A 20,239-nucleotide genomic window follows, 5' to 3' on the forward strand; every position below is an offset into this window, starting at 1 on the left:
GGTTTTCTCCACACATACCGCTTAGAATTGAGGCCAAAAAGTTCTCATCAGACCAGAGAATCTTATTTCTCACCATCTTAGAATTAAAAGTTATTCAGGTGTATGTTTACTTTTAGAACGTTTTCTCTGCAAATATTATGAATCAGACCCCTGAACAGTCGATTACACATGGACTTCCTCTGTGAAGTCAGAAGGTAATCTCACTAAGAACAAGAAGACAATTAAAAGCACACACAAATAAGTAATTTAAAGCCTTTATTTGTGTCCCTGAACATTTTAATATAACTTTACATTTTTAAGGCAACTTGGGAATGCTCAACAAAACCGTCATCCATTTTGGCTCAACAGGTGAAAAAAAAATCTAAACCTAAATGGAACATAAGTTAATGCAACTCCTTTTTATTCAAGGAAACACCTCAGCAGGTCCTCTTATACATCACAGAGGTTTAGGTCAGGCGCTTAAGTATTTGTGCTTCAATTGTGCAACACTTTTTAAGACACTTCTTACTATTTGAAATACGATAATTCCTTTAAGACTATATTAACTGTGTACATTCAAAAACCAGGCACAGGTAGTCAGTCAACATTGAGTCTGGCACATTGAATCTTAAAGGCACAGTTCAACCTCAAAAAATGTAATAACCTTCATGTATTCTTTCTAATACAAAACAAAATAGAAAATTAAATAGTCTGTATACGTTTTTCTCTGCATTATGAAAGTTAAGATGACACTGACTTAATTTCAATGGAGAAATGAAATTAGAAATTGGATTTGAAAGGACATTAGGGTTGGTCAATCTGTTTTCATTTGGGTGATCCATCACTTTAATGTCCCCTTATCATTGATGATGTTTAATCAGCTTAGGCAAGTTTAGTGTTTCAGTTTTACCTGCAGGATTTATTAATCTGAAGCCTTCACTTGTGCATTATTGTAGTACTGTAATATGGCATGTTGTATATCATTAAGATTTTGTTCATGCATTGGAATTAGTACATTCCACGTCAGTAGAAAACATTCTTGTAGTGTTCTTTCTATATTTGCCCAGATAATGTTTTTGAATACAATGGCAATTCAACCAAGCTTCTGATGGAGATAGTAGTAAGAGTTTTCACCCAAAAATGGAGGTTTCTGACTAGCTTTTCTTCCATTGAATAATAAATATATATACAATATATATCAAAGAATTTTGATAACTGGTAGTACTTTGTTTTTTGTTATCAATGTCTACTGATTTCCAACATTCTTCAAAACTTTTTTTCTCGTATTTTGTTTCATGTCATTCCAAACCTATATGCTTCAGCTTTTTGTCCATAAAACTGAAGTAATCGGGTTCCAGGTGTTATGTAAATGAACAGTTTTTGAAAACAATACTTTTCTCTCCATGAAACACAACAATGTTACAGGTAGTTCACACACAAAATTAAATTGGCTTGTTATTTAATCACCCTCCATCCATCCAAGGTGTATTATGAGTTTTTTTCAGTAGATTTTCAGCTAAAATAAAATGCAATTTATTCACTACCACCACTTTGTAAAAAAACTGACTAATTCCTGTCTCCTGACGATACACTCTAAAGGACTAAAGCGAATAGATTGGTCTTTAACAAACTAAATAACAGTCTGAGCCACCAGTTTTTTTATTCTTTAATAAATTTTACGTGTTGAGTTTATGAGTTTGTTTGAAGTTTGTTTGAATATTTGATTTGTTGGACAGCTGTTTCTAGCACGGCTTCCTAATACCTCATTGTATCAACAGAAGCCTTGAATACTGTTTTAGTTTAGCCTGTATATTTTCATACTTTTTTTTAGACTCTTAGATTCTGTTAGACATTGACTTCTTTAATGTTCAACTGAAGATGAAATGTCACCTTGGATGGCCTGAGGGTGAGTTAATTAACAGCAAACTTTCATTTTTAGGTGAACTAACTATTTAAAGAATGTTCCAGACTGGTAATGAGAGTAAGAAAAGATGCCCGAATATTCATTTTTGGCTAAACAATCCCTTTAATATCTCCCCCAGGTTTTTCTTCTGATTTGGTAAACCAATATGGCGATCTCCTCCAATTCTGACATGTCTGCAACAAAATCTGTGCTATCATCATTATCTCCCGTCCGGATCCATTGCCTCAGAGCACGTTGGGCAGGTAGAGAGAGCAAAGCAGCATGTTCTGTCCCAGAGCAGGGAAGCGTCTGAAAGCCTCCCAGGCATCTGAGAAGATATTGTATTTGAGGAAGACGCGGTGCTCCTGGCTGGTTGGCAGGCTGACATCTCTGCTCATGATGTAGATGCCATCGTTGTGCAGTGTGCAGGTGAGGTTCAAGCCTGATTTCGATGTGTTTTCCTTAAGTTGCAACCATTCTCCGGTCTGCACGTTGTAGGACTGTACTGTCAGCATGTCCTCTGTCTGGCTGAGCCTCCGCCGTCCGCTTTCTCTAGCTTCCAGCTCATGCGTGTAGCCTCCCACCAGGTAGATGGTGTCCTCCACAGAGAGCATCTGCTGCTTGCGCACATGAGCCGAACAAGAATGGAAAACAGACCATGCGTCCGAGACAGGACAGTAGCGCAGGACGTTGGTGTTTCTGTCTGTCACATATTAGAACAAATACACTGAAATCAGAATCTTAAAGGAGGCATAGTTGTGTGGAAACATAGTTGTATGGATATAGCCAGCATCTAATGGTAAAAAATAACTGATTCTGTTTTTAATAATCACACTTCATATAAACAGTCTGCAGAAACACTTTGATTGACATTCTCCCTTTGTACATGTCATTAGAGGAAAGCCCCACCCATTAGTGACAATCTGTCTCTCATTAGCATAAACCGCCCTAAATGAGAAGCAGCCATCCACTATTAGAGTTTTAGGATGTTCGTAGCTCCACCATCGTTTGAAACGAAGGCTGGGATCACATAATTACATTTTAATTTAAAGCGACAGTCACCAAAATAGCGCAATTTAGATTAAAGCCTAAAAGAGGCAGTTTCAAAGAGATATACAAGATCATTTGTAAGGTATTTTGAGCTGAAATTTCACAAACACACTCTAGTGACATCAGAGATTTATTTTACATATTGTAAAACAGGGCATAATAGGTCCCCTTTAAAGGTGATTTTAAATACAGTGGTCCCTCTCCATAAATCGCTCTTGCGGATTGTTTTTAGTGCAATTTGACATGCTTTTTTTCACAGCGCATTGTTTTCTGCGTCCTAATTAGCGCATTGTGTTCTGCGTCCTGATTGGCTGTAGACCATTTTCAATCAATCACCTCCATGCAGTGTCTCCTGTACAGCACAGAATGCGTTCAGCTTGCCAAATTAACATCCATCTTTGATCGCTAGCAGTGTGACTCGGAAGTGCTGTACTGTATGTTTACAAGTTTTTTCCCCAAACAAACCCCATAATGTCAACGAAATATTCTGCACTGTTAAAAGTACCTGTGGTAGCACCTAAAAAGCAGAGGAAGACGCTAACCATTGCACAAAAGTTGGACCTCTGGACATGCTAAAGGAAGGAAGAAGCTACACGAGTGTTTATACGAGAAAAAAAGTGTGAAAATGTTAATGTCTATCTGAGAAAAGAGTGTAGTGAGGGGTTTTACAGCCTTAAAACATTTATAATAATTGTGGAAATTGTGGAAAAGCGGACTACTTCACCGATTTCAGCTATTGTCTACTTTTAGAACGAACTCCCGCGATTAACGAGGAATCACTGTATAGTATTTTGTTTTAGTATACTGTATATATCTTTTCGACTGTGACATGCAGCTATGCAAATATTAAGACATTACTTGATTTACTGGATTTATTAGGTACAGGACTGAATAAAATATGAATATTTATTAAATTAAAGGTGTAATAATATTCATATCAAAATCTAAGTAAAATTATAAATGATCAATTCTATTTTTATTTTCAGAAAATTATCAAATTTATTATTTGTGCATCAAATATCAATTTCGTACCACTTCTGAAGTTAAAGCATTTGTATTGTGATGTCTCAAATGAATATACAGTAAACATGTCTGAAAACATGGCGCCATTTTGTTATTTTATGCAACAAAAAAATCTATAAATCCTATTTTCATTTTAAATTTGGACACGGGTCTTCAGTAGTTTACAGAATAATACAAAAATAAGCTTGACTCAAATACAGTTAGACTAAAAATACATATAACTGTAAGGCTGCTGGCACTGACCATACTTTGTATTATTACTACTTTATAAGAACACTATGGAAGCCCATGTCTGTCACAAAATAAGAGGTAATTGTCACTTTTGATTTTACAATTCTGACTGTTTTCTTAAAATTGCATAATATGATCTCACATTTGAGACGTTAAGACAGAATTGCAAAAACCATATTCATAATTGTGAGAAAAATGTCAAAATTACTGAGAAAAACTAGATATAATGCCACAATTCTAACCTTTCACCTTGTAAATCAAGGTGTCTTTTCTCTTGCGAGTTAAAAGTACAGAGTTTTATAAAAGTGCTCATAAACTTCTGACATAATAAAAAGCAAACAACTTTATATCTGTCATTTCTGAGCCCAAATTCTGAATTGTACTTATTTTAATACGCAGTTCTAAGGGGGTTTCTGATTCTGCTTCTGAGTGTGTGTGCTCTTAGTGAAACTCACCTTTAGAGGTATAACCGCCCATGACGTAGATCATGCCCTGACACTCACAGGCAGAGAACTCAGCGAGAGGATCAGGCAGAGGCGCCACACACGTCCACCAGTCCTGCTCAGGACTGTAACACTCCACTGTACCCAGACAATGACCTCCAACCGCATACAGCTTCCCACTCACCGCCAGCAGCTTGAAGTTTGATCTGGACATAAAAAAAGAGCAGGGATACAGTAGCTCACCCCAAAATAAAAATGCGGTTATTTTACTCACCCTCAGGCCATGCAGGATGTAGGTGACTTTTTGTTCAGTGGACCATTAACTATTTTTGCCATCGTCCTTAGTGATTCATAAAATGCAAGTCAATGCATTTTGAGAGTCAAAAAAATAATAAAAAATTATAGAATAGGGAAGCACTGAAAATTAAATTATGGGCCAAAACCAAAACCAATAAATTCTTAATAACCTTAGCCGCAAGCAAAAAAAATTATATTGTAAATTGTACCAAGTACTAATTGGAATAATTGCTTATTATTATGTTATTACACAGCATAAAGTAATTGTAACCCAATAACTTACATTATATGGATTTTAAGAAACAAACCAATAACCACATTTGGTCACACAGGCTTTTGCTGTTATTGCCCCAAAACTCTGGAACGGGCTTCCACCCCACATCAGACACACTCCAACTCTATCTTTTTTAAAAACGCTTCTGAAACTCCATCTTTGTTCTTTAGCATTTGAGTCTTTTTAATGTTGAGGGGTTTGCCTTATGTTTTAATTGTTATGTGATGTAGGATCTATTTAAATTAATTTTAATTGTGTTCAGCACTTTGGGCAATGTTGTGTTGTAAAAAATGTGCTATATAAATAAACTAACAAAACTTTATTTTGATGGTCCATTTGTTGAATTTACTTTGAATCTACATGCCAATTATTTCTCATTAGATAATAAGTAGACTGTTAGGTTGGATTAAGGGTTAGTGTAAGTTGACATGTACTTGCAAAGTTTCTTATAGTCAGTTAAATGTCTGTTGAAGGAGCAGTATCAACATATATTAAGCAAGCAGACAATCTACTAATACTCAAATGTACCATCAAAATAAAATATTACCTTTCATTTTATTGACTGTAAACTGTTATTGACAGTAAACAAGTCGAGAGTTGACATTTTACCAACGTTGCATACCTGCTGCATAGTAGTGCTATTGCAAGCTATTGAAATGAATTGGCTTATATTGCAGCACTTTCTGAGTCCAGTGTGAAAGTTGCTTCACTTCACACTAGGGCTGGGCAATATGGCAAAAATGCTATCTGGATAATTATTCTCCATATTAAACGATAACAATATTTCAATATAATTTGTTAATGCTTACAGTTTTTAAAGGAGTACCCCAACAATGACTGAAGCCACAAAAATGAAAGGTTCCATTAAATAGCATAATTTATCCATTAAATAGCATATTTTTCAGCCAATAAATTTTCAGTGGCTGAAAATTAGGGACATCTCTAAAATTGACACACTTTTAGATCGCATTTCTGCTCTGTGATTGGCTTATGGATCAATATAGAGTAATAAAATCCAGAGCTTATCATTGTTATTGGCGCGATAGTTTTATCGCGATTTAATATCATAGAATTTATCAGACCAGCCATACTTTACACTGTGCAACTGGAGGGTAAGTAAAACCACTGTGCTGATAATTTTGCATATTATATTGCATGTTATAATGTTGCAACCTATATGAAAATAAAAATGTAAACAAAACCTCCAGGTGCTCCAGTTTTCCTGACAGGCAGACGTAAGCTATTTGTCCATAGTGTATGTGTGAATGAGAGTGCATGGGTGTTTCCTAATGATGGGTTGCAGCTGGAAGGGCATCCGCCGTGTAAAACGTGCTGGATAAGTTGGCGGTTGATTCCCCTGTGGCAAGCCCTGATTAATAAAGGAAATAAGAAAGTAAATGAATGACAAACAGCGTCAGCTCAATGTACAGTTTAAATTTGCCCCACACGTCTGTCATGATTGCACTCCGGACTGTTTCCCAAAGCTGTGAATAAAGAGTAATGTTGTAAATAACGTTCAATTTCTTGTACAAACCAATCATTTAACGTCATGAGGCCTTGTTTTTTTGTCAGGAACCAAAGGTATTTAGTATATTTTTGACTCTTAAAGTCTTTGTAGCGATTGATTTGCATTTTATAAAAAATAAAGGATCACGTCTTCAGCTAAAAATTGTTTCTACTGACATGCTTAAGAAAAAAATCTGCTTGTATCGACTGAGAATGAGTAAAGTGACCATATCTAATTTTATCAGCTTTAAAGGCCCCTTCCACTGAAGAAATGAATTGTACCTCTTCTGGTTCAGAGATGCCACTTGGTTCCACTCATTCTTGGAGGGGTTGTAACAATGTGCGGCTGAGATCTCTTGACTTGTCATTCTGTATCCTCCAACAATAAACAAGTAGTTGTCCAGCACAGCAGATCCATAACCCCTGACATTGATCATATCCTGAGGAAGGTTGCTGGCCAGAGGTTTCCAGCGTTGTTCTACCTCACCATACCTCAACATGGACCAAGGCTCATCCTGATTCGCCAAATCCAGACAGGTGTGAGTAAAATCCCCTATTGCTACTAAAGTGGCTGTGCCTTTCAGGCGGATATCTCGGATCTGTTCTCGCACATTAGCTGCCAACATCCTGAACTCTGGCCTGCGCAGCATAGGATGATAATAACAGCTCATGAATTTCAGGCAAGCCCTTCTCAGCTCGTGCATCCCATAGACCTCAGAGAGCTTGAAGAGCTCCACGCAGTTCTCCTGCTTGATTTCAGACAGAAGCAGCTTTAGGATGGACGTGACTTGCAGGAAGGATGCTGTTTCGATCAGGTCCTCCAGAGTCTCGTTGTCCACCTGAACTTTGGAGGTGTTGATGAACTCCAGCACTAGCTCGAGCCCGGGCGCGCTCAGTCCCCGCAGCCGCACCGAATCCTCCGCGGACTCGCGCATCCCGGAGCTGTAGAGCGCGCGGAAGTAATCGCTCTTCTCGATTAGTTTGCTTTTACTCACATTGTACGTCTTGTCATCCATCACGATCTCTATTATCTGCTCGGGGGAGGTCATGGCTGCTGTTCTGGGATCAGCGGTCGTGAAGGCGCTCCTGTCCCAAAGCCTATATATGGAAATGTTGAGCGCATCGATTCGGAGTCAGTTCATCTGCATGCATGTATTCCATAAACATCCGCTTCATTTGCAAACAAGTTCTGCATTGCAGACGGACGACCTGCATATGATATATAATAATGCTTCATGAACTCGTCTGCTTGTGTAGATGTTCTTCATTTGGCAGATTATGCAGTCAGCTGATGTGCATTCTTGATCGATCCATTACATTTTTTAAAACTCAGGTCCTATGGTATTAATGTCGTGGTATCATAATATAGCAGTTTATTTTTGTTCTGTACAGTTTGCACTTCGTGTTTTCAAATGTAAATCAGTTCCTGTTTTGGTTTTGTAAGTAGTGTTACGTCACGCCGTACACGTCTTGTTAGCCACGGTTTTGCGTTATAAAATAATAATTGTTGTCATTTTATTTTTACATTACATTATTTTTACATTAACACCTATTACTGCTGCTACTATTTTGTCATTATTAACAATTATGTTTATGTGTTTAGTTTTTTACGTTTTATTAAATTGATTTACTTTCTTAATTACTTTTGTCATATGTTGTGGCATATTGTGCTTCGAAATATGTATTAATTTTACGGAATAACAACTATGAATTGCTAAAGAAATCATTGCTTGATGCGAAGCGTTCAGAGAACGTGTCACACATTTATTTCTTCCGTATAGAAACGTGATGCGCTTAACGTTATAGGCTTGTGATGCATACTGCCGTGTTTTAAAAGCCTATGTTTCACACTTTAACATTCACTCTAATTTAATTAATGATCTATAGCACCAAAAACAACTTTCGCTTTAATATGTATACTTCGTAAATGGCCGGACAACATTATTAGCTCTACGTTCTGTCAGGGTTTATTTTGTCGACGCACAAAATTCAACGCCAATGCTCAGACACAAGCGACAACAATTTTAAGCATATGTAACAAACATTTAAGTATTGTTCGGTATGGGAGACAAGCCTTTAAGAGTGTAAGTGTTAACTTGGGCTGAAAAGCGGCTTATGAGAATGCTGCATGTAATACATGTGCTATTTAGAGTCGTCTTTAACAAAATAGATGGAGATCCCTAAGTAATAAACTCACGTGCCTTTTTGCCTCCACGCTGATTAAATGTTTATTTCCCCCTCAGACTGGCGTGTGGTGACGTTGAAGGAAGAATAAATGCCTTGTTCAACCGGGTGAACGCCATCCAGAAAAAGAGCGGGCAATTTGATGTGAGTTTACACGTGTAGAGTCTTATTTTAAAGAGACGAACTTGAAAAGAGAGATAGTTTGTGTTTACTGAGATTTGTTTTTCAGTTGCTGCTGTGTGTTGGTGACTTTTTTGGAAGCTCCCCTGAAGCTGAAGCAGAATGGGCAACATACAAATCTGGGGCAAAAAAGGGTAAGGTCACTTTAAACATGTTTAAATTGTGCAGTATATCTGTAATCACAGGAAGTGAATGTCAGTGATGTTGATCAGGGATGTGTTTAAATCCCCAGCGCCCATCCATACTTGTATTCTCGGTGCAGCCAGTCAAGAGACTGTCAAGTATTTTCCAAGCTCTGATGGCTGTGAGTTGGCAGAAAATATTACGTGTTTGGGTAAGATGAATCTATAACCCCATATCTTTCTGTCTGTGTCTATTTGCTGTGCTCGGCATATATAAGTACACCCCTCACAAATATATATATTTTTTAATTCATATTTTCTATATTTTTATATTTCATATTATTAGGAAGCAATATTGTATTTGTGCATTTACATTAGATTAGTCAGTACTGAAGCCAAATCTGGAGCTTATCTAACAAAATAACTTACGATAACAGTCCAAAAACTAGTACACACAATTTTATGTTATAGAAAAATATTAAATACAAATCATAAAAAAGGAAAAATATTTGTATGATGTTGTTTTTTTACAGTGAATGTTTGTTTAGAAACTGATATGATTTTATGTTATTTTGTTGTATAATTTGTAAAGGTTTTGCCATGAATATAACCAATGTTGCTGATATGGCATTATAATAAACAAATAATTAAATAAATAATTCCAGATTATATATAAAATTGATATTTGTATTTTTCCCCAATACCCTGTGGTTGTGGTATATGTTATATGTAAAGGGTTAGTTCACCCAAAAATGAAAATGACCTCACCACTTACTTGTGTAGTTTTAAACCTTTATATTTTTTTCTTTTATTGAACACAAAATAAGATGTTTATAAGAATGCTGGTTTCTGTCACCCATAGACTTCCATAGTAGGAAGAAAAATTCTACAGACGTCAATGGGTACCAGCAACCAGCATTTTTCAAAATAACTGTAAATAGGTTATAAACAAGTGAAGGTTGAGTAAACCGTGTCAGAGATTTCATTTTTGTCTGTACTATCCTATTAAATGACATATGAATGGAAAATAATATATGTTTGATTTAATTAAAGTAATTACCAGAAGTAATAATTAATTATTTTATTATTAATAATAATATTTTGAGTAATTTTGATTTATTCAAGGCTTATGTTCTAGGATGTCCAAGCAAAATTAATTTAAAAAGATAGAACTATTTTAATAAATGTATATTTGTTTATCAATAAGTGAAAATCAGTTTAAGTGAAAATCTGCAATAATATTAATAAATATAATTTTAAACACATACTGTTTCTATTAATTTATTTTCCAGGTCGAAGGGGCATTTTCACAGGGGCATCAGGTCTTCAGATCGCTTATGTCAGTGGCAGAGAAGCTCATCAGGAACCGGCTCCGTCACACTGTTTTACCCCTAAAGACATCACTGCCCTGGTGGCACCACTTCTGTCCAACTCTAAATTTCGGGGAGTTGACATTCTCCTGACCTCACAGTGGCCTCGAGGCGTGTGTCAATATGGAAACAGCCCAGTCAGTGCTTTGATTTGCTTGTTTAAAACAGTTTGGTATATTTCATAGATATTTTATAGTGCTAACAAAGTTGTTTTATTTGTAGGAAACAGATATGAAGTTTTGTGGAGTTTCATCTATCGCAGATCTCGCTGACAAGCTAAAACCTCGCTACCATTTTGCGGGTCTGGAAGGAGTACATTATGAGCGGCTGCCCTACAGGTATGGTGTTAAAGCATCAGGATGTTTTTTTTTTTACTCTTGTCAGATGTTGTTTGTCTCACAAAATGTGTTCTAAATTCACAGGAATCATGTGGTCCTTCAAGAAAATACTCAGCATGTCAGTAGATTCATTGCACTGGCAACTGTTAACAATCCTGCCAAGAAGAAGGTGGGGGTTATATCTTTTATATAGTATTTGAACATATGTATTGTTATCATCTTAATTTTGGCTTAAAGTCAATGCCGTTTTACTGTTACATCTATTTTATTGAATAATGTAAGCTTTAACATGAAAATTATAAATGGGAAATTTAAATGTTCCTTCCTTTACAATTGTTTTTTTATTAAAAAATGAGGTTAATTTGTGGGTTAACTGTTCACTTTTTTCTTACAGTATTTGTATGCATTCAACATTATCCCGATGAAAAACATGGATTCCACAGAGTTAGTCAAACAACCTCAGGATGTCACAGAAAATCCTTACAGGAAGCTCATGAAAGATGGGAAGAAAGAAAGACAGTCTGCTTCAATGACAGATGCACAGGTGCGTGTTGACTGTGTTTTTTTTTTCTTGCCAGCACATCTGTAAAAGCCTGAGGTTTATGATATTTAAAAAAATAGTTTTCATTTTATTTGATAAAGATTAATGCAATTTATTTATGTGATGGCAAAGCTGAATGATCCATCAGAAATCAGTAATATATTGATTTGGATTTAAGAATCATTCATTGTTATCAACGCAAATACTATTGTGTTATTATGGAGACGGTTAAGAATTTTTATTTTTCATAGAATTCCTTGACATCAAAGGTGTTTGGCACATTTATGAATTATGTTGTTGAACTCTATGATTGGATTGAACCTTATGTTGATAAATATTGATTTCCCCCTCTCTTTGATCAGGAAGAACCAGCATCACAGTTCTTCTTTGATCTGGGTCAGAAGAATCCACAACGACAACATGGCAGGAAGAGACAGTCAGATGGAGACCGGCCAAATCAGCACAAACAGCCTCGAAGACCACGTGAGTCCATTCACATGCACTCTCTTTTAATTTCAATGACTTATTTTAATGGATAATTGTCTGTGGTCATTAGAAATACCAGTTTAGTTTTTTGCAATATACAGCATAAACATCTGAACCCTTGGGACTATAGTCCACACATTCGTTCTTTCAACACAGTCTTGATTGGAATATATTGCTTTTTTCATTGATAATAATATTAGTAATAATAATTTATTCTTATATTGCGCCTTTAAAACTTAATTCTCAAAGCGCTTTACACCAAAAATATACAGATATGAAACAGTTTGGAACAACAGTACAATTGAATCATTCAGGCTAAAACATTCACAATTGCTAAAACATAAAAAATTTATAAAACATTCAAATATCTAGAAACATAAACCAAAAATGCACGCCTCATGAATAGGTGAATGTTTTCAATAGGTGAGTTTTCAAGTATGATTTAAACAATTTAAAAGATTCAGTGTCTTATATCATGGGGGGAGAGCTCCAGAGAGGCAAAAGCCCTGTTAAAAGACCAGAGTCAGAGGAACGGAGGCCACATGAAGAGGCAACACTTTGAAAATTGTTTGGAAAAATTCATAGAAATGAAGCTTTTAACTTTTTCATTATTCTGAAAAAATCACCAGAACAGTTCAGCAGAACTTCATGCATTTAGCGCTTTTTTAAGTTAATATTGGCAAGAGTTTGAATTGAATTTTTGCATGCTGCTCTTGACAGACGTTTTTTTATTTTCCCAGCTCAGCCCACTGGACCCTGTTGGTTCTGCCTTGCAAGTCCAGAAGTTGAGAAGCACTTGGTTATAAGCATCGGAACACATGTGAGCTCACAAAATACATTCAGTATACAGCTTTAAAATGTTGAGCAAAAATTCTTTAAAAAAATAAAATCGTAATGCTTAGGATGTTGTATAAAATCAGAAACCTCCATGCTGGTTTGAACTGGAGGCAAAACTGAAAAACATTTTTTTATTTAATCAGTAAAACAGTCAGACATAATACAGTGCATTACATTAAGTATAGTTTTCTTATTTGATATTATAAGTTGTACTGGCCAAAGGAAAATTCTTATGTTCTTTTTTGTTTTTGTTATTTTGAAAAAGGACAAGCATGAGAAAAAAAGCAGATAGACATAGTTTTTTTCCTCTGTGGGTGTAAATGGTTACTTGTTTCCAAAATTCTTTAAAATTTCTTCTTTGGTGTTCAACTGAAAAATAAATTAACAAAGATTTATAACCTCTTGAGCACAGAGTGTCCGCTGGGTCTTAAAAAATATTAAAAGTTGATAAATCAATTATGAGAAAATTAAGGCCCTTAAATGATATTAAAAAGTCATGTTTTTTCAAGGTCTTACATTTTGTTCAAGTGTTGTCCAAAGTGGTTTTCCTCCTAATATTAACAATGGCATGCTCGATCTACGCAAATGGTTCGGGCCGGGGCACGTCGGGAAAGCTTCTGATGTCACATATTTTGTGACAAATGCAGGAAGGTGATGTGATGCATACCACATGTAGCGAAACTATAGAGTGAAACAGATGGCTAAATGGAAACTGTAAATTTGCGTACTCCTGGTTAGAGAAAAACGAGTTTAAACTGTGGCTGAAAGCAACTGCACAATTTATTTTTCAAGCTTTTTCTTCTGAGCTTATCCGAGTTCTGTTGCATGGTTGTGCTTGATTGATTTATTTAACTACAACTGTTTATAAAGTAGGCGACGAAGTGGTGCAGTGGGTAGTGCTGTTGCCTCACTGCAAGAAGGTCGCTGGTTCCATCCTCGGCTGGGTCAGTTGGTGTTTCTGTGAGGAGTTTGCATGTTCTCCCTGTGTTTGCCTGGGTTTCCTCTGGGTGCTCAGGTTTCCCCCACAGTCCAAAGACATGTGGCACAGATGAATTGGGCAGGCTAAATTGTTCGTAGTATATGAGTGTGTGTGAATGTTTTTCAGGGATCGGTTGCGGCTGGAAGGACTGGATAAGTTGCTGGTTCATTCCGCTGTGGCGACCACGGATTAATAAAGGGACTAAGCCAAAAAGAAAATGAGTGAATGTTTATAAAGTTAAAGGTTTGATACTAATAAGAACTTGAAGTGATGATGAGGTCTCAAAATATTCTGAGAAGGTCTTTAAAAAGTCTTAAAAAGATATTGAAATTACCTTTAGGATTTCTGCAAATACCCTAGAGCATGAATAAGTGTTCAATTATTGTGTATACTACCGCCTTTATGCTAATACAACAACAAAGGAAATAATATATTGTGGTGCACAGAGAATCAAATCAAGGCACTTCTGTCACAAAAAAAAGTTTAGAAGTTTCAGACTTGGTGTGTCTACATTTCTTCATATCAGTATTGTTTTTTCCAGTGCTACATGGCTCTCGCTAAGGGTGGTCTCACTCCTGACCATGTTCTCCTGCTGCCCATCGGACATTACCAGTCAGTGGTGGATTTGGCATCAGAGGTGGTGGAAGAGATGGAGAAATACAAGAGCGCCTTCAAGAAGTTCTGTAAAAGTAAAGGCAAGCGGTGCGTCCTGTTTGAGAGGAACTACCGGAGCCAACACCTTCAGCTACAGGTTAATACAAAATATTATATCACTGGGTTTGTTTACATGGACATCATCAGTAATCCAATTATTGACCTTAATCTCAATTAGGCAATATTATGATTAAAGTGTGACAGTGAGTTGCTATTAAAATTTTCCTTTAATGCTCCTATATTATATGTGAAAATGCATTGTTGGGCTGCACATTTTATCAAAAATTATAGGTTTTATGATAGCAGTATTCTATATTGTGTGATACATTAACTTTTTTATATGCATAGGATGTTTATTTAAATTTGACCAATCAGATGGGATTGCTCCCCAAATGGTGCTATTGGCTAGACCTAGCCTAAAGGTGAACTTAAATGTTTCAAATCTTAGTGCTGAAAATAAATATTAAAAGCTGGAGTAGAGACAAGTTATAATGACAATGGTGAATAAGAATTAGAATGTCTGCCGTTGTTTTCAAACTGGGTTTACATCACCCTTCGTCAATATGTATTTTGAAATATCACATGAGAAACAAGTGATGATGAACACATTTTCATGAGGCGGTTTAATGTGTATTATGGGAGATTTGCTAAATAACACATATGCTACATAAACTAGTGATACAAAGGGCAACTTTTTGAGCAATGCTGCTGGACAACTTGGGGAAATTATGCCATAAATGTGCAACTAGGTGAGACACAGGGTAACTTATTAGGGCAATAGGCAATTGCCCAAAAAGTTGCCCTGTGGTGTCATCAGTGTTACGCAGTAAACATTACACTCACGTGATTGATCCGCTTACTCCATTATGCTTGCCTTGTTTACTGTTGGTTCCTAGGTTACCAACAGTGTGCAAATTATACATTGATGATCAAGGGGAGTCAAGTATTTTTGGTTGTAGTTTGGTAATGCATGCTTCAGTGAATCAATTTCATGAATGTATTTGAATTACATCTATATTATTAATAAAACGTAAATGTTTTCAGTGTTTTGAGAGATATTTAGTGACTATTTCAGAGGTTTTAGGCTACATGCAGATATAAACATCTATATTACAAGAAACAATGTTTTTTGGATACATAAGATGTCAATCGATGCTCCTGAACTGCCAGTTTCAGACTGCAGAATGATAGTTTTCCTATCATTGATTGGCGCCATTGAATGCATCATAGTGTTATGAACCATTATGGGGGATATATATCTATTTATATTATAATTTTTTAATTATTAATACGTAAGAAAGCTAATATTGAAGAATGCTTTTTTTTACTCTTAAAGGGCTGTCCTTCAGGGGGATTAAGAGTAAATTAAGGGAGTCAGTCCCCCCCAAACCCCCCTGTAATTCGCACCCTTGTTACCAGTACTACAGTCAGCTACTTTAACAACTTGATGTTAACACTATTCGCATTTGGGATTTTGTTTCTTTTTTGCATCTTGATAAATATTACATTTAAGTACAGTGTTTCCTCTAGGATTTTTTTTCAGCTGTTGCGGCAGAACCTTTACACAAATCTACCAACTACCTGTGGTGTTATTTCAATGACAAATGGAGAAATGTCATGAGCAAAGTATTACAAATTGAGATTGCATTTACTTGCTATACAAGTGTGCTTGTGCACCGATTTTCTCTGCTTGTGCTCAAAACCTCTTGCACGCCCCCTCAAATACACGCTGCTCAAGCGCAGATTTTCTTGTACGCTCTCAAATAAATATAAAAAAACAACAACAATGACTGAATGTTTTGAATGAGAAGCTGGAATGTAGCCGTGGCGGGATGCATTTTGGTGTGGCTGCCCACCATGGAAGAATAAATGTAGCGGAAACCATGAAGTATCTATTACCTGTTTGTTTGAGAGGTCATTACATACAGAAATGATTTATGAAAAATAAGATAATTTTTTTAGCTCTTCCTGCAAATGGTATATTGCAAGAAATAGTGTTATCGTAATACTCCACAAAAATAGCATATGTTGTGCAGCCTTAGTGCATTGATCGATTATTGGCTGGATTGTCCCCGTGCCAAACACTTTTGTTTCTCACGTCAACTTGTATTTTGTCTTTGTTATGGCAACATAAACAGTTTTGTGTGTTTAATTACATTTTTATAAAAGCTTCGAGTGCTGTACATTATCTATAAAACTTCTCTTTCAATAGTAAAACTTCTTCATTTGCCATCAAACTATTGTATTTTCTCCCAAAATTCAGCCAAAAGTCCAACACCGTATTAAAATGTATTTATTTTGAGTCATAGATCCTTAATCGGAGTTAATATCAAATGCTTTTGTCCATGTAAACATACTTCTTCATAATACGATTGTGGTGTCTGCCTGAAGTGGACTAACCTGTACAAATCTTGGGTCAGTTTTAGCAGCACCACATATATGAAACCGAGAGTCTGGTCAATGGTGTGGAGGGTTCGAGAGACATTCAGCCCTTCGCTGGTCAGACTTGGACATCATTTCATCAGTTTAAGTCTGAGTGGATAGACTTTCTGTCTGTCTGCGCTGGCGAGGAAATGTTTCTGAGGGACGTGTATCCCTGTGATGACCAAATTCATGGCATCCTAAAGTCCTCCCTTTGAGAAAGCAAGGCATACGGTAACACGTGTATGTTTTTGGGTGATTATTATCAGGCAGTGCCGGTGCCGATGGAGAAATGCAGCACCGAGGACATCAAAGAGGCCTTCATGACACAAGCTGAAGAGCAGCAGATGGAGCTGATGGAGATTCCAGCTCATACTGACCTCAAACAGGTACAAACCAAGCTGTGTGTCTGTCACACTCAACAATATTTCTCACAGCTGTGCTTTCGGCACATTTTTCTGCCTTTACCTGCTTGTATTTGAAATACTTTTCAAAATATGATCCAGGTACGTATTTCCTTGAGTACAATTATATAAAAAATGTACTGTTACTAGTCAGTTTGTTATCATTAAATTTTTACTTTTTTTAAATAGATTTTTTAAATTATTTTTTTAATTATTTGATATTACATTAAAAATGATTCCACTATTATAATCTGTATTTTCATTTGTGTGTGTATATATAATACTGATAATCGTTTGTGTTGTCAATTTTATTTAGTACTACTACAGTACTGCTAGATTGCATATTTGTTTTAATTTTATGTACTGTTAATATAACCATGACAAATTATTACTTTGAAATTGTTTATGCATAAAGTTAAGAACTATAAAATCTATTTTATACTTGTATTTATTATACATATAATTATTATTATACATTTATACTTATAATTTAAGAGTATAATTGAATATACTGGTACTTCATAATTTAATGTTAAATGTTACATGATTATTATTATTATTTTTAACATTTAGCCTTTACATTCTAGTATAATTATCTTTAAAAATTTTATTTTATTTATTTATTTATTTTTTAGACTAAGAATAAGAATGGGTATATTGAACATTTGCAAAAATATGCAATTAAACATTTTTAACCAAGAAGTTCTGATTTTGGTAATCCTTTACAAAAAGGTTATGTTGGTTAATGCTAGTTAATACGTTTACTAACATGAACAATCAATAAACATGCATTCATAACACATTTACTACAGTATTTGTTTATGTTAATTCAGGATGTCTGCAGGGTTTTAAAAAGCATTAAAAGTTGATAAGTCCATTTAGAGAAATTTAAGGCCCTTAAAAAGTATTGAAAAGTCCTAAATGCAATTAAAATGACATTTTGTATCGGTATGCTAAAGTTTGCCTAAATTCAATCTCTGAATATTGGGATGCTGTGTAGTTTTTTTGGAAATCTATAAAATCCTGCTAGATTTGCCATTTCTTTACTTCAGTAATCAGGAAAACACCATTATTCCTGCTTTTCTATAGGTACCACCTGCTGGATTAGCATTTGTATTCAGTATGTGAATAATGTATTAGTTTACAATTAGTATTTAGTAAATATACAGTAAGTAAAAATTTTGTCGTTGAGGTCTTAAAATGTATGAAAAGAGTCTTTAAAAAGGTTCAAAAGGTATTATTTCATTCTCTGATTCCTGTATATATCTTGTAATTTGCATTAGTTGATTAAATTAGTAGTTTGTTAAATCATGGTGCAGTTTTGTTAACAAGAACGTTCACTGATGTTTATAATGCATTAGTAAATGTTGAACGATGATTAATAAACGCTGTACAAGTATTGTTCATAATTTGTTCATTTTTAGTAATTGGTTAGTAAATACATTACCTAATAAAACTTTATACGTTTAAAAGTTTTTTTTTGTTTATTTTAACAATACTTTTATATTATTATTAACATTATTTAACTTGTTTAAAGAATTGTGTTATTTGTGACTTTTCAATCTGTTCCTCAATGTACTAGTTAACTGCTATTATGCGTACATTGAATGACTAAGCAAATAATTTCCAAAATAATGACAATGTTTTGTCTGTGTGTTTGCAAGAAATCTGACACAGACTAACTAATCTTTCTCAATGCAGATCGCTCCTCCAGGAACTCCTTACTTCTATGTGGAGCTGGACACAGGCGACAAGCTGTTTTATCGCATTAAGAAAAACTTCCCATTGCAGTTTGGCAGGTAATGATAAACCCAGCACACTAGTTCAAGCGCGTGTCCTGATATGCGTCTGCTTAATTGTCGACTCATGTTGCCGCAGGGAGGTTTTGGCGAGCGAGGCGGTGATGAACATCCCCATGCGCTCAGACTGGAGAGAGTGTAAAATCAGCAGAGAGGAGGAAGAGGATCAGGCCAAACAAGTACGCTCTGACTACGAGCCATTCGACTTTGCACTCGATGACTGAACTACACTTTAAAATCGACTTTTGTTCCTAAATCCATAAATGTGTCCACTTTTTAATGCTTTTTAACATTTTGCATCAGACACAATTGCCTATCATCGAGAGAGCTTGACAGAATGCTGTTGTTTCAGTGCTTTTTTTCAAATTATGACTTGTTTTGGTGGTTTATCTCGATCTGTTGGATGGCAACAAGTGTGGGAATATGTTATGTGACTCGTGATTAAAGTCTCTTTTATTTTCAAGTTTGTTAAATCTGAGTTTTCTCTTTGTTTTTTTTCTTTTGTAGTGAAAGTGTAGCATTCGTCGTATGCTTGCATTTCATGGCCTTTACTTGCTCTCTAGTGAATTCTTGGGATTTTACAGATGTCTGTTCTTGAGGACCCACACTTCTGCTTAATGGTATTTAAAGTCCGCATGAACCAGAAGCTGCAATAGTTTTTTTTTTTTTTTTTTCGTATTGTGACTCATTTCCTAGAGTTTTTAAATGAGCAAACAGTGGCCGTGGCTTGTTTTTTTTTCTACCGCGGGCTGAATGGATGTAGTAAAGTAGGCATTTTATTTAGAAAGATCAGGAAAGGAATTTTAGAAGAGTTATTACAACCTAACAGACTCCTCCTGCTCACCATTTCTGTTTGTTGTCACAACTGACAGCTGGAGTAGCGTGATTAAATATGTTAGACACGACCATTACCTCAAAATCACATTCATTTTTTCAATTTCTTGTCACTTAGTCCCTTTATTAATCAGGGGTCGCCACAGTGGAATGAACCGTCAACTTATCCAGCATGTTTTACGCAGCAGATGCCCTTGCAGCTGCAACCCATCACTAGGAAACATCCACACACACTCATTCACTATGGTCAATTTTAGCATACCCAATTCACCTATAGCACATGTCTTTGGACTTGAGGGGGAAACCGAAGCACCCAGAGGAAACCTATACGAGGGAGAACATGCAAACTCCACACAGAAATGCCAACTAACCCAGCCGAGGCTC

At 35.7% G+C, this 20,239-nt stretch overlaps 2 protein-coding genes across 8 annotated transcripts; one reads left to right on the plus strand and one right to left on the minus strand.

Moving 5' to 3' along the window:
- Nucleotides 1-238: 238 nt before the first annotated feature.
- Nucleotides 239-8,955, minus strand: klhl42 (kelch-like family, member 42). Of its 5 annotated transcripts, none has more exons than XM_087247445.1 (4): nt 8,908-8,955; nt 6,989-7,804; nt 4,642-4,835; nt 239-2,585 (listed from the first exon to the last, which is right to left on the minus strand). In XM_087247445.1, the coding sequence occupies exons 2-4, from the start codon at nt 7,753-7,755 to the stop codon at nt 2,128-2,130; spliced, it is 1,419 nt and encodes a 472-aa protein (XP_087103571.1). In that variant the 5' UTR covers nt 7,756-7,804; nt 8,908-8,955; the 3' UTR covers nt 239-2,127.
- On the plus strand, nt 8,659-19,494 carry cwf19l1 (CWF19 like cell cycle control factor 1). 3 transcript variants are annotated; one of them, NM_001044758.1, is made up of 14 exons: nt 8,659-8,790; nt 8,950-9,034; nt 9,120-9,204; nt 9,303-9,404; nt 10,485-10,699; nt 10,785-10,900; nt 10,985-11,069; nt 11,295-11,444; nt 11,804-11,924; nt 12,668-12,747; nt 14,285-14,494; nt 17,088-17,207; nt 18,924-19,021; nt 19,101-19,494. In NM_001044758.1, the coding sequence occupies exons 1-14, from the start codon at nt 8,768-8,770 to the stop codon at nt 19,243-19,245; spliced, it is 1,635 nt and encodes a 544-aa protein (NP_001038223.1). In that variant the 5' UTR covers nt 8,659-8,767; the 3' UTR covers nt 19,246-19,494. The 3 variants fall into 3 exon arrangements, 1 of the variants encoding a protein (NP_001038223.1); XR_015481843.1 differs by having other exon boundaries at nt 8,681-8,790; nt 16,818-17,207; XR_015481844.1 differs by lacking the exons at nt 14,285-14,494; nt 17,088-17,207; nt 18,924-19,021; nt 19,101-19,494 and having other exon boundaries at nt 8,681-8,790; nt 11,804-12,464; nt 12,521-12,816.
- Nucleotides 19,495-20,239: the final 745 nt, after the last annotated feature.

The sequence above is a fragment of the Danio rerio genome, chromosome 4, assembly GCF_052040795.2.
Source record: "Danio rerio strain M-AB ecotype USA chromosome 4, GRCz13ab, whole genome shotgun sequence".
Taxonomy (NCBI): Eukaryota; Metazoa; Chordata; class Actinopteri; order Cypriniformes; family Danionidae; genus Danio; species Danio rerio.

Excerpts from the sequence above, each read along its gene's own strand:
- cwf19l1 (NM_001044758.1), top strand. The coding sequence starts at position 8,768 with ATGGGAGACAAGCCTTTAAGAGT. Across the intron at positions 11,070-11,294 it reads ACAATCCTGCCAAGAAGAAG|TATTTGTATGCATTCAACAT; the intron begins GTGGGGGTTATA and ends TTTTTCTTACAG. Across the intron at positions 11,925-12,667 it reads CAAACAGCCTCGAAGACCAC|CTCAGCCCACTGGACCCTGT; the intron begins GTGAGTCCATTC and ends TTATTTTCCCAG.
- klhl42 (XM_087247445.1), bottom strand. The coding sequence starts at position 7,755 with ATGACCTCCCCCGAGCAGATAATAGAGATCGTGATGGATGACAAGACG. Across the intron at positions 4,836-6,988 it reads GCATCTCTGAACCAGAAGAG|ATCAAACTTCAAGCTGCTGG; the intron begins GTACAATTCATT and ends TTTTATGTCCAG. Across the intron at positions 2,586-4,641 it reads GGGCGGTTATACCTCTAAAG|ACAGAAACACCAACGTCCTG; the intron begins GTGAGTTTCACT and ends AATATGTGACAG.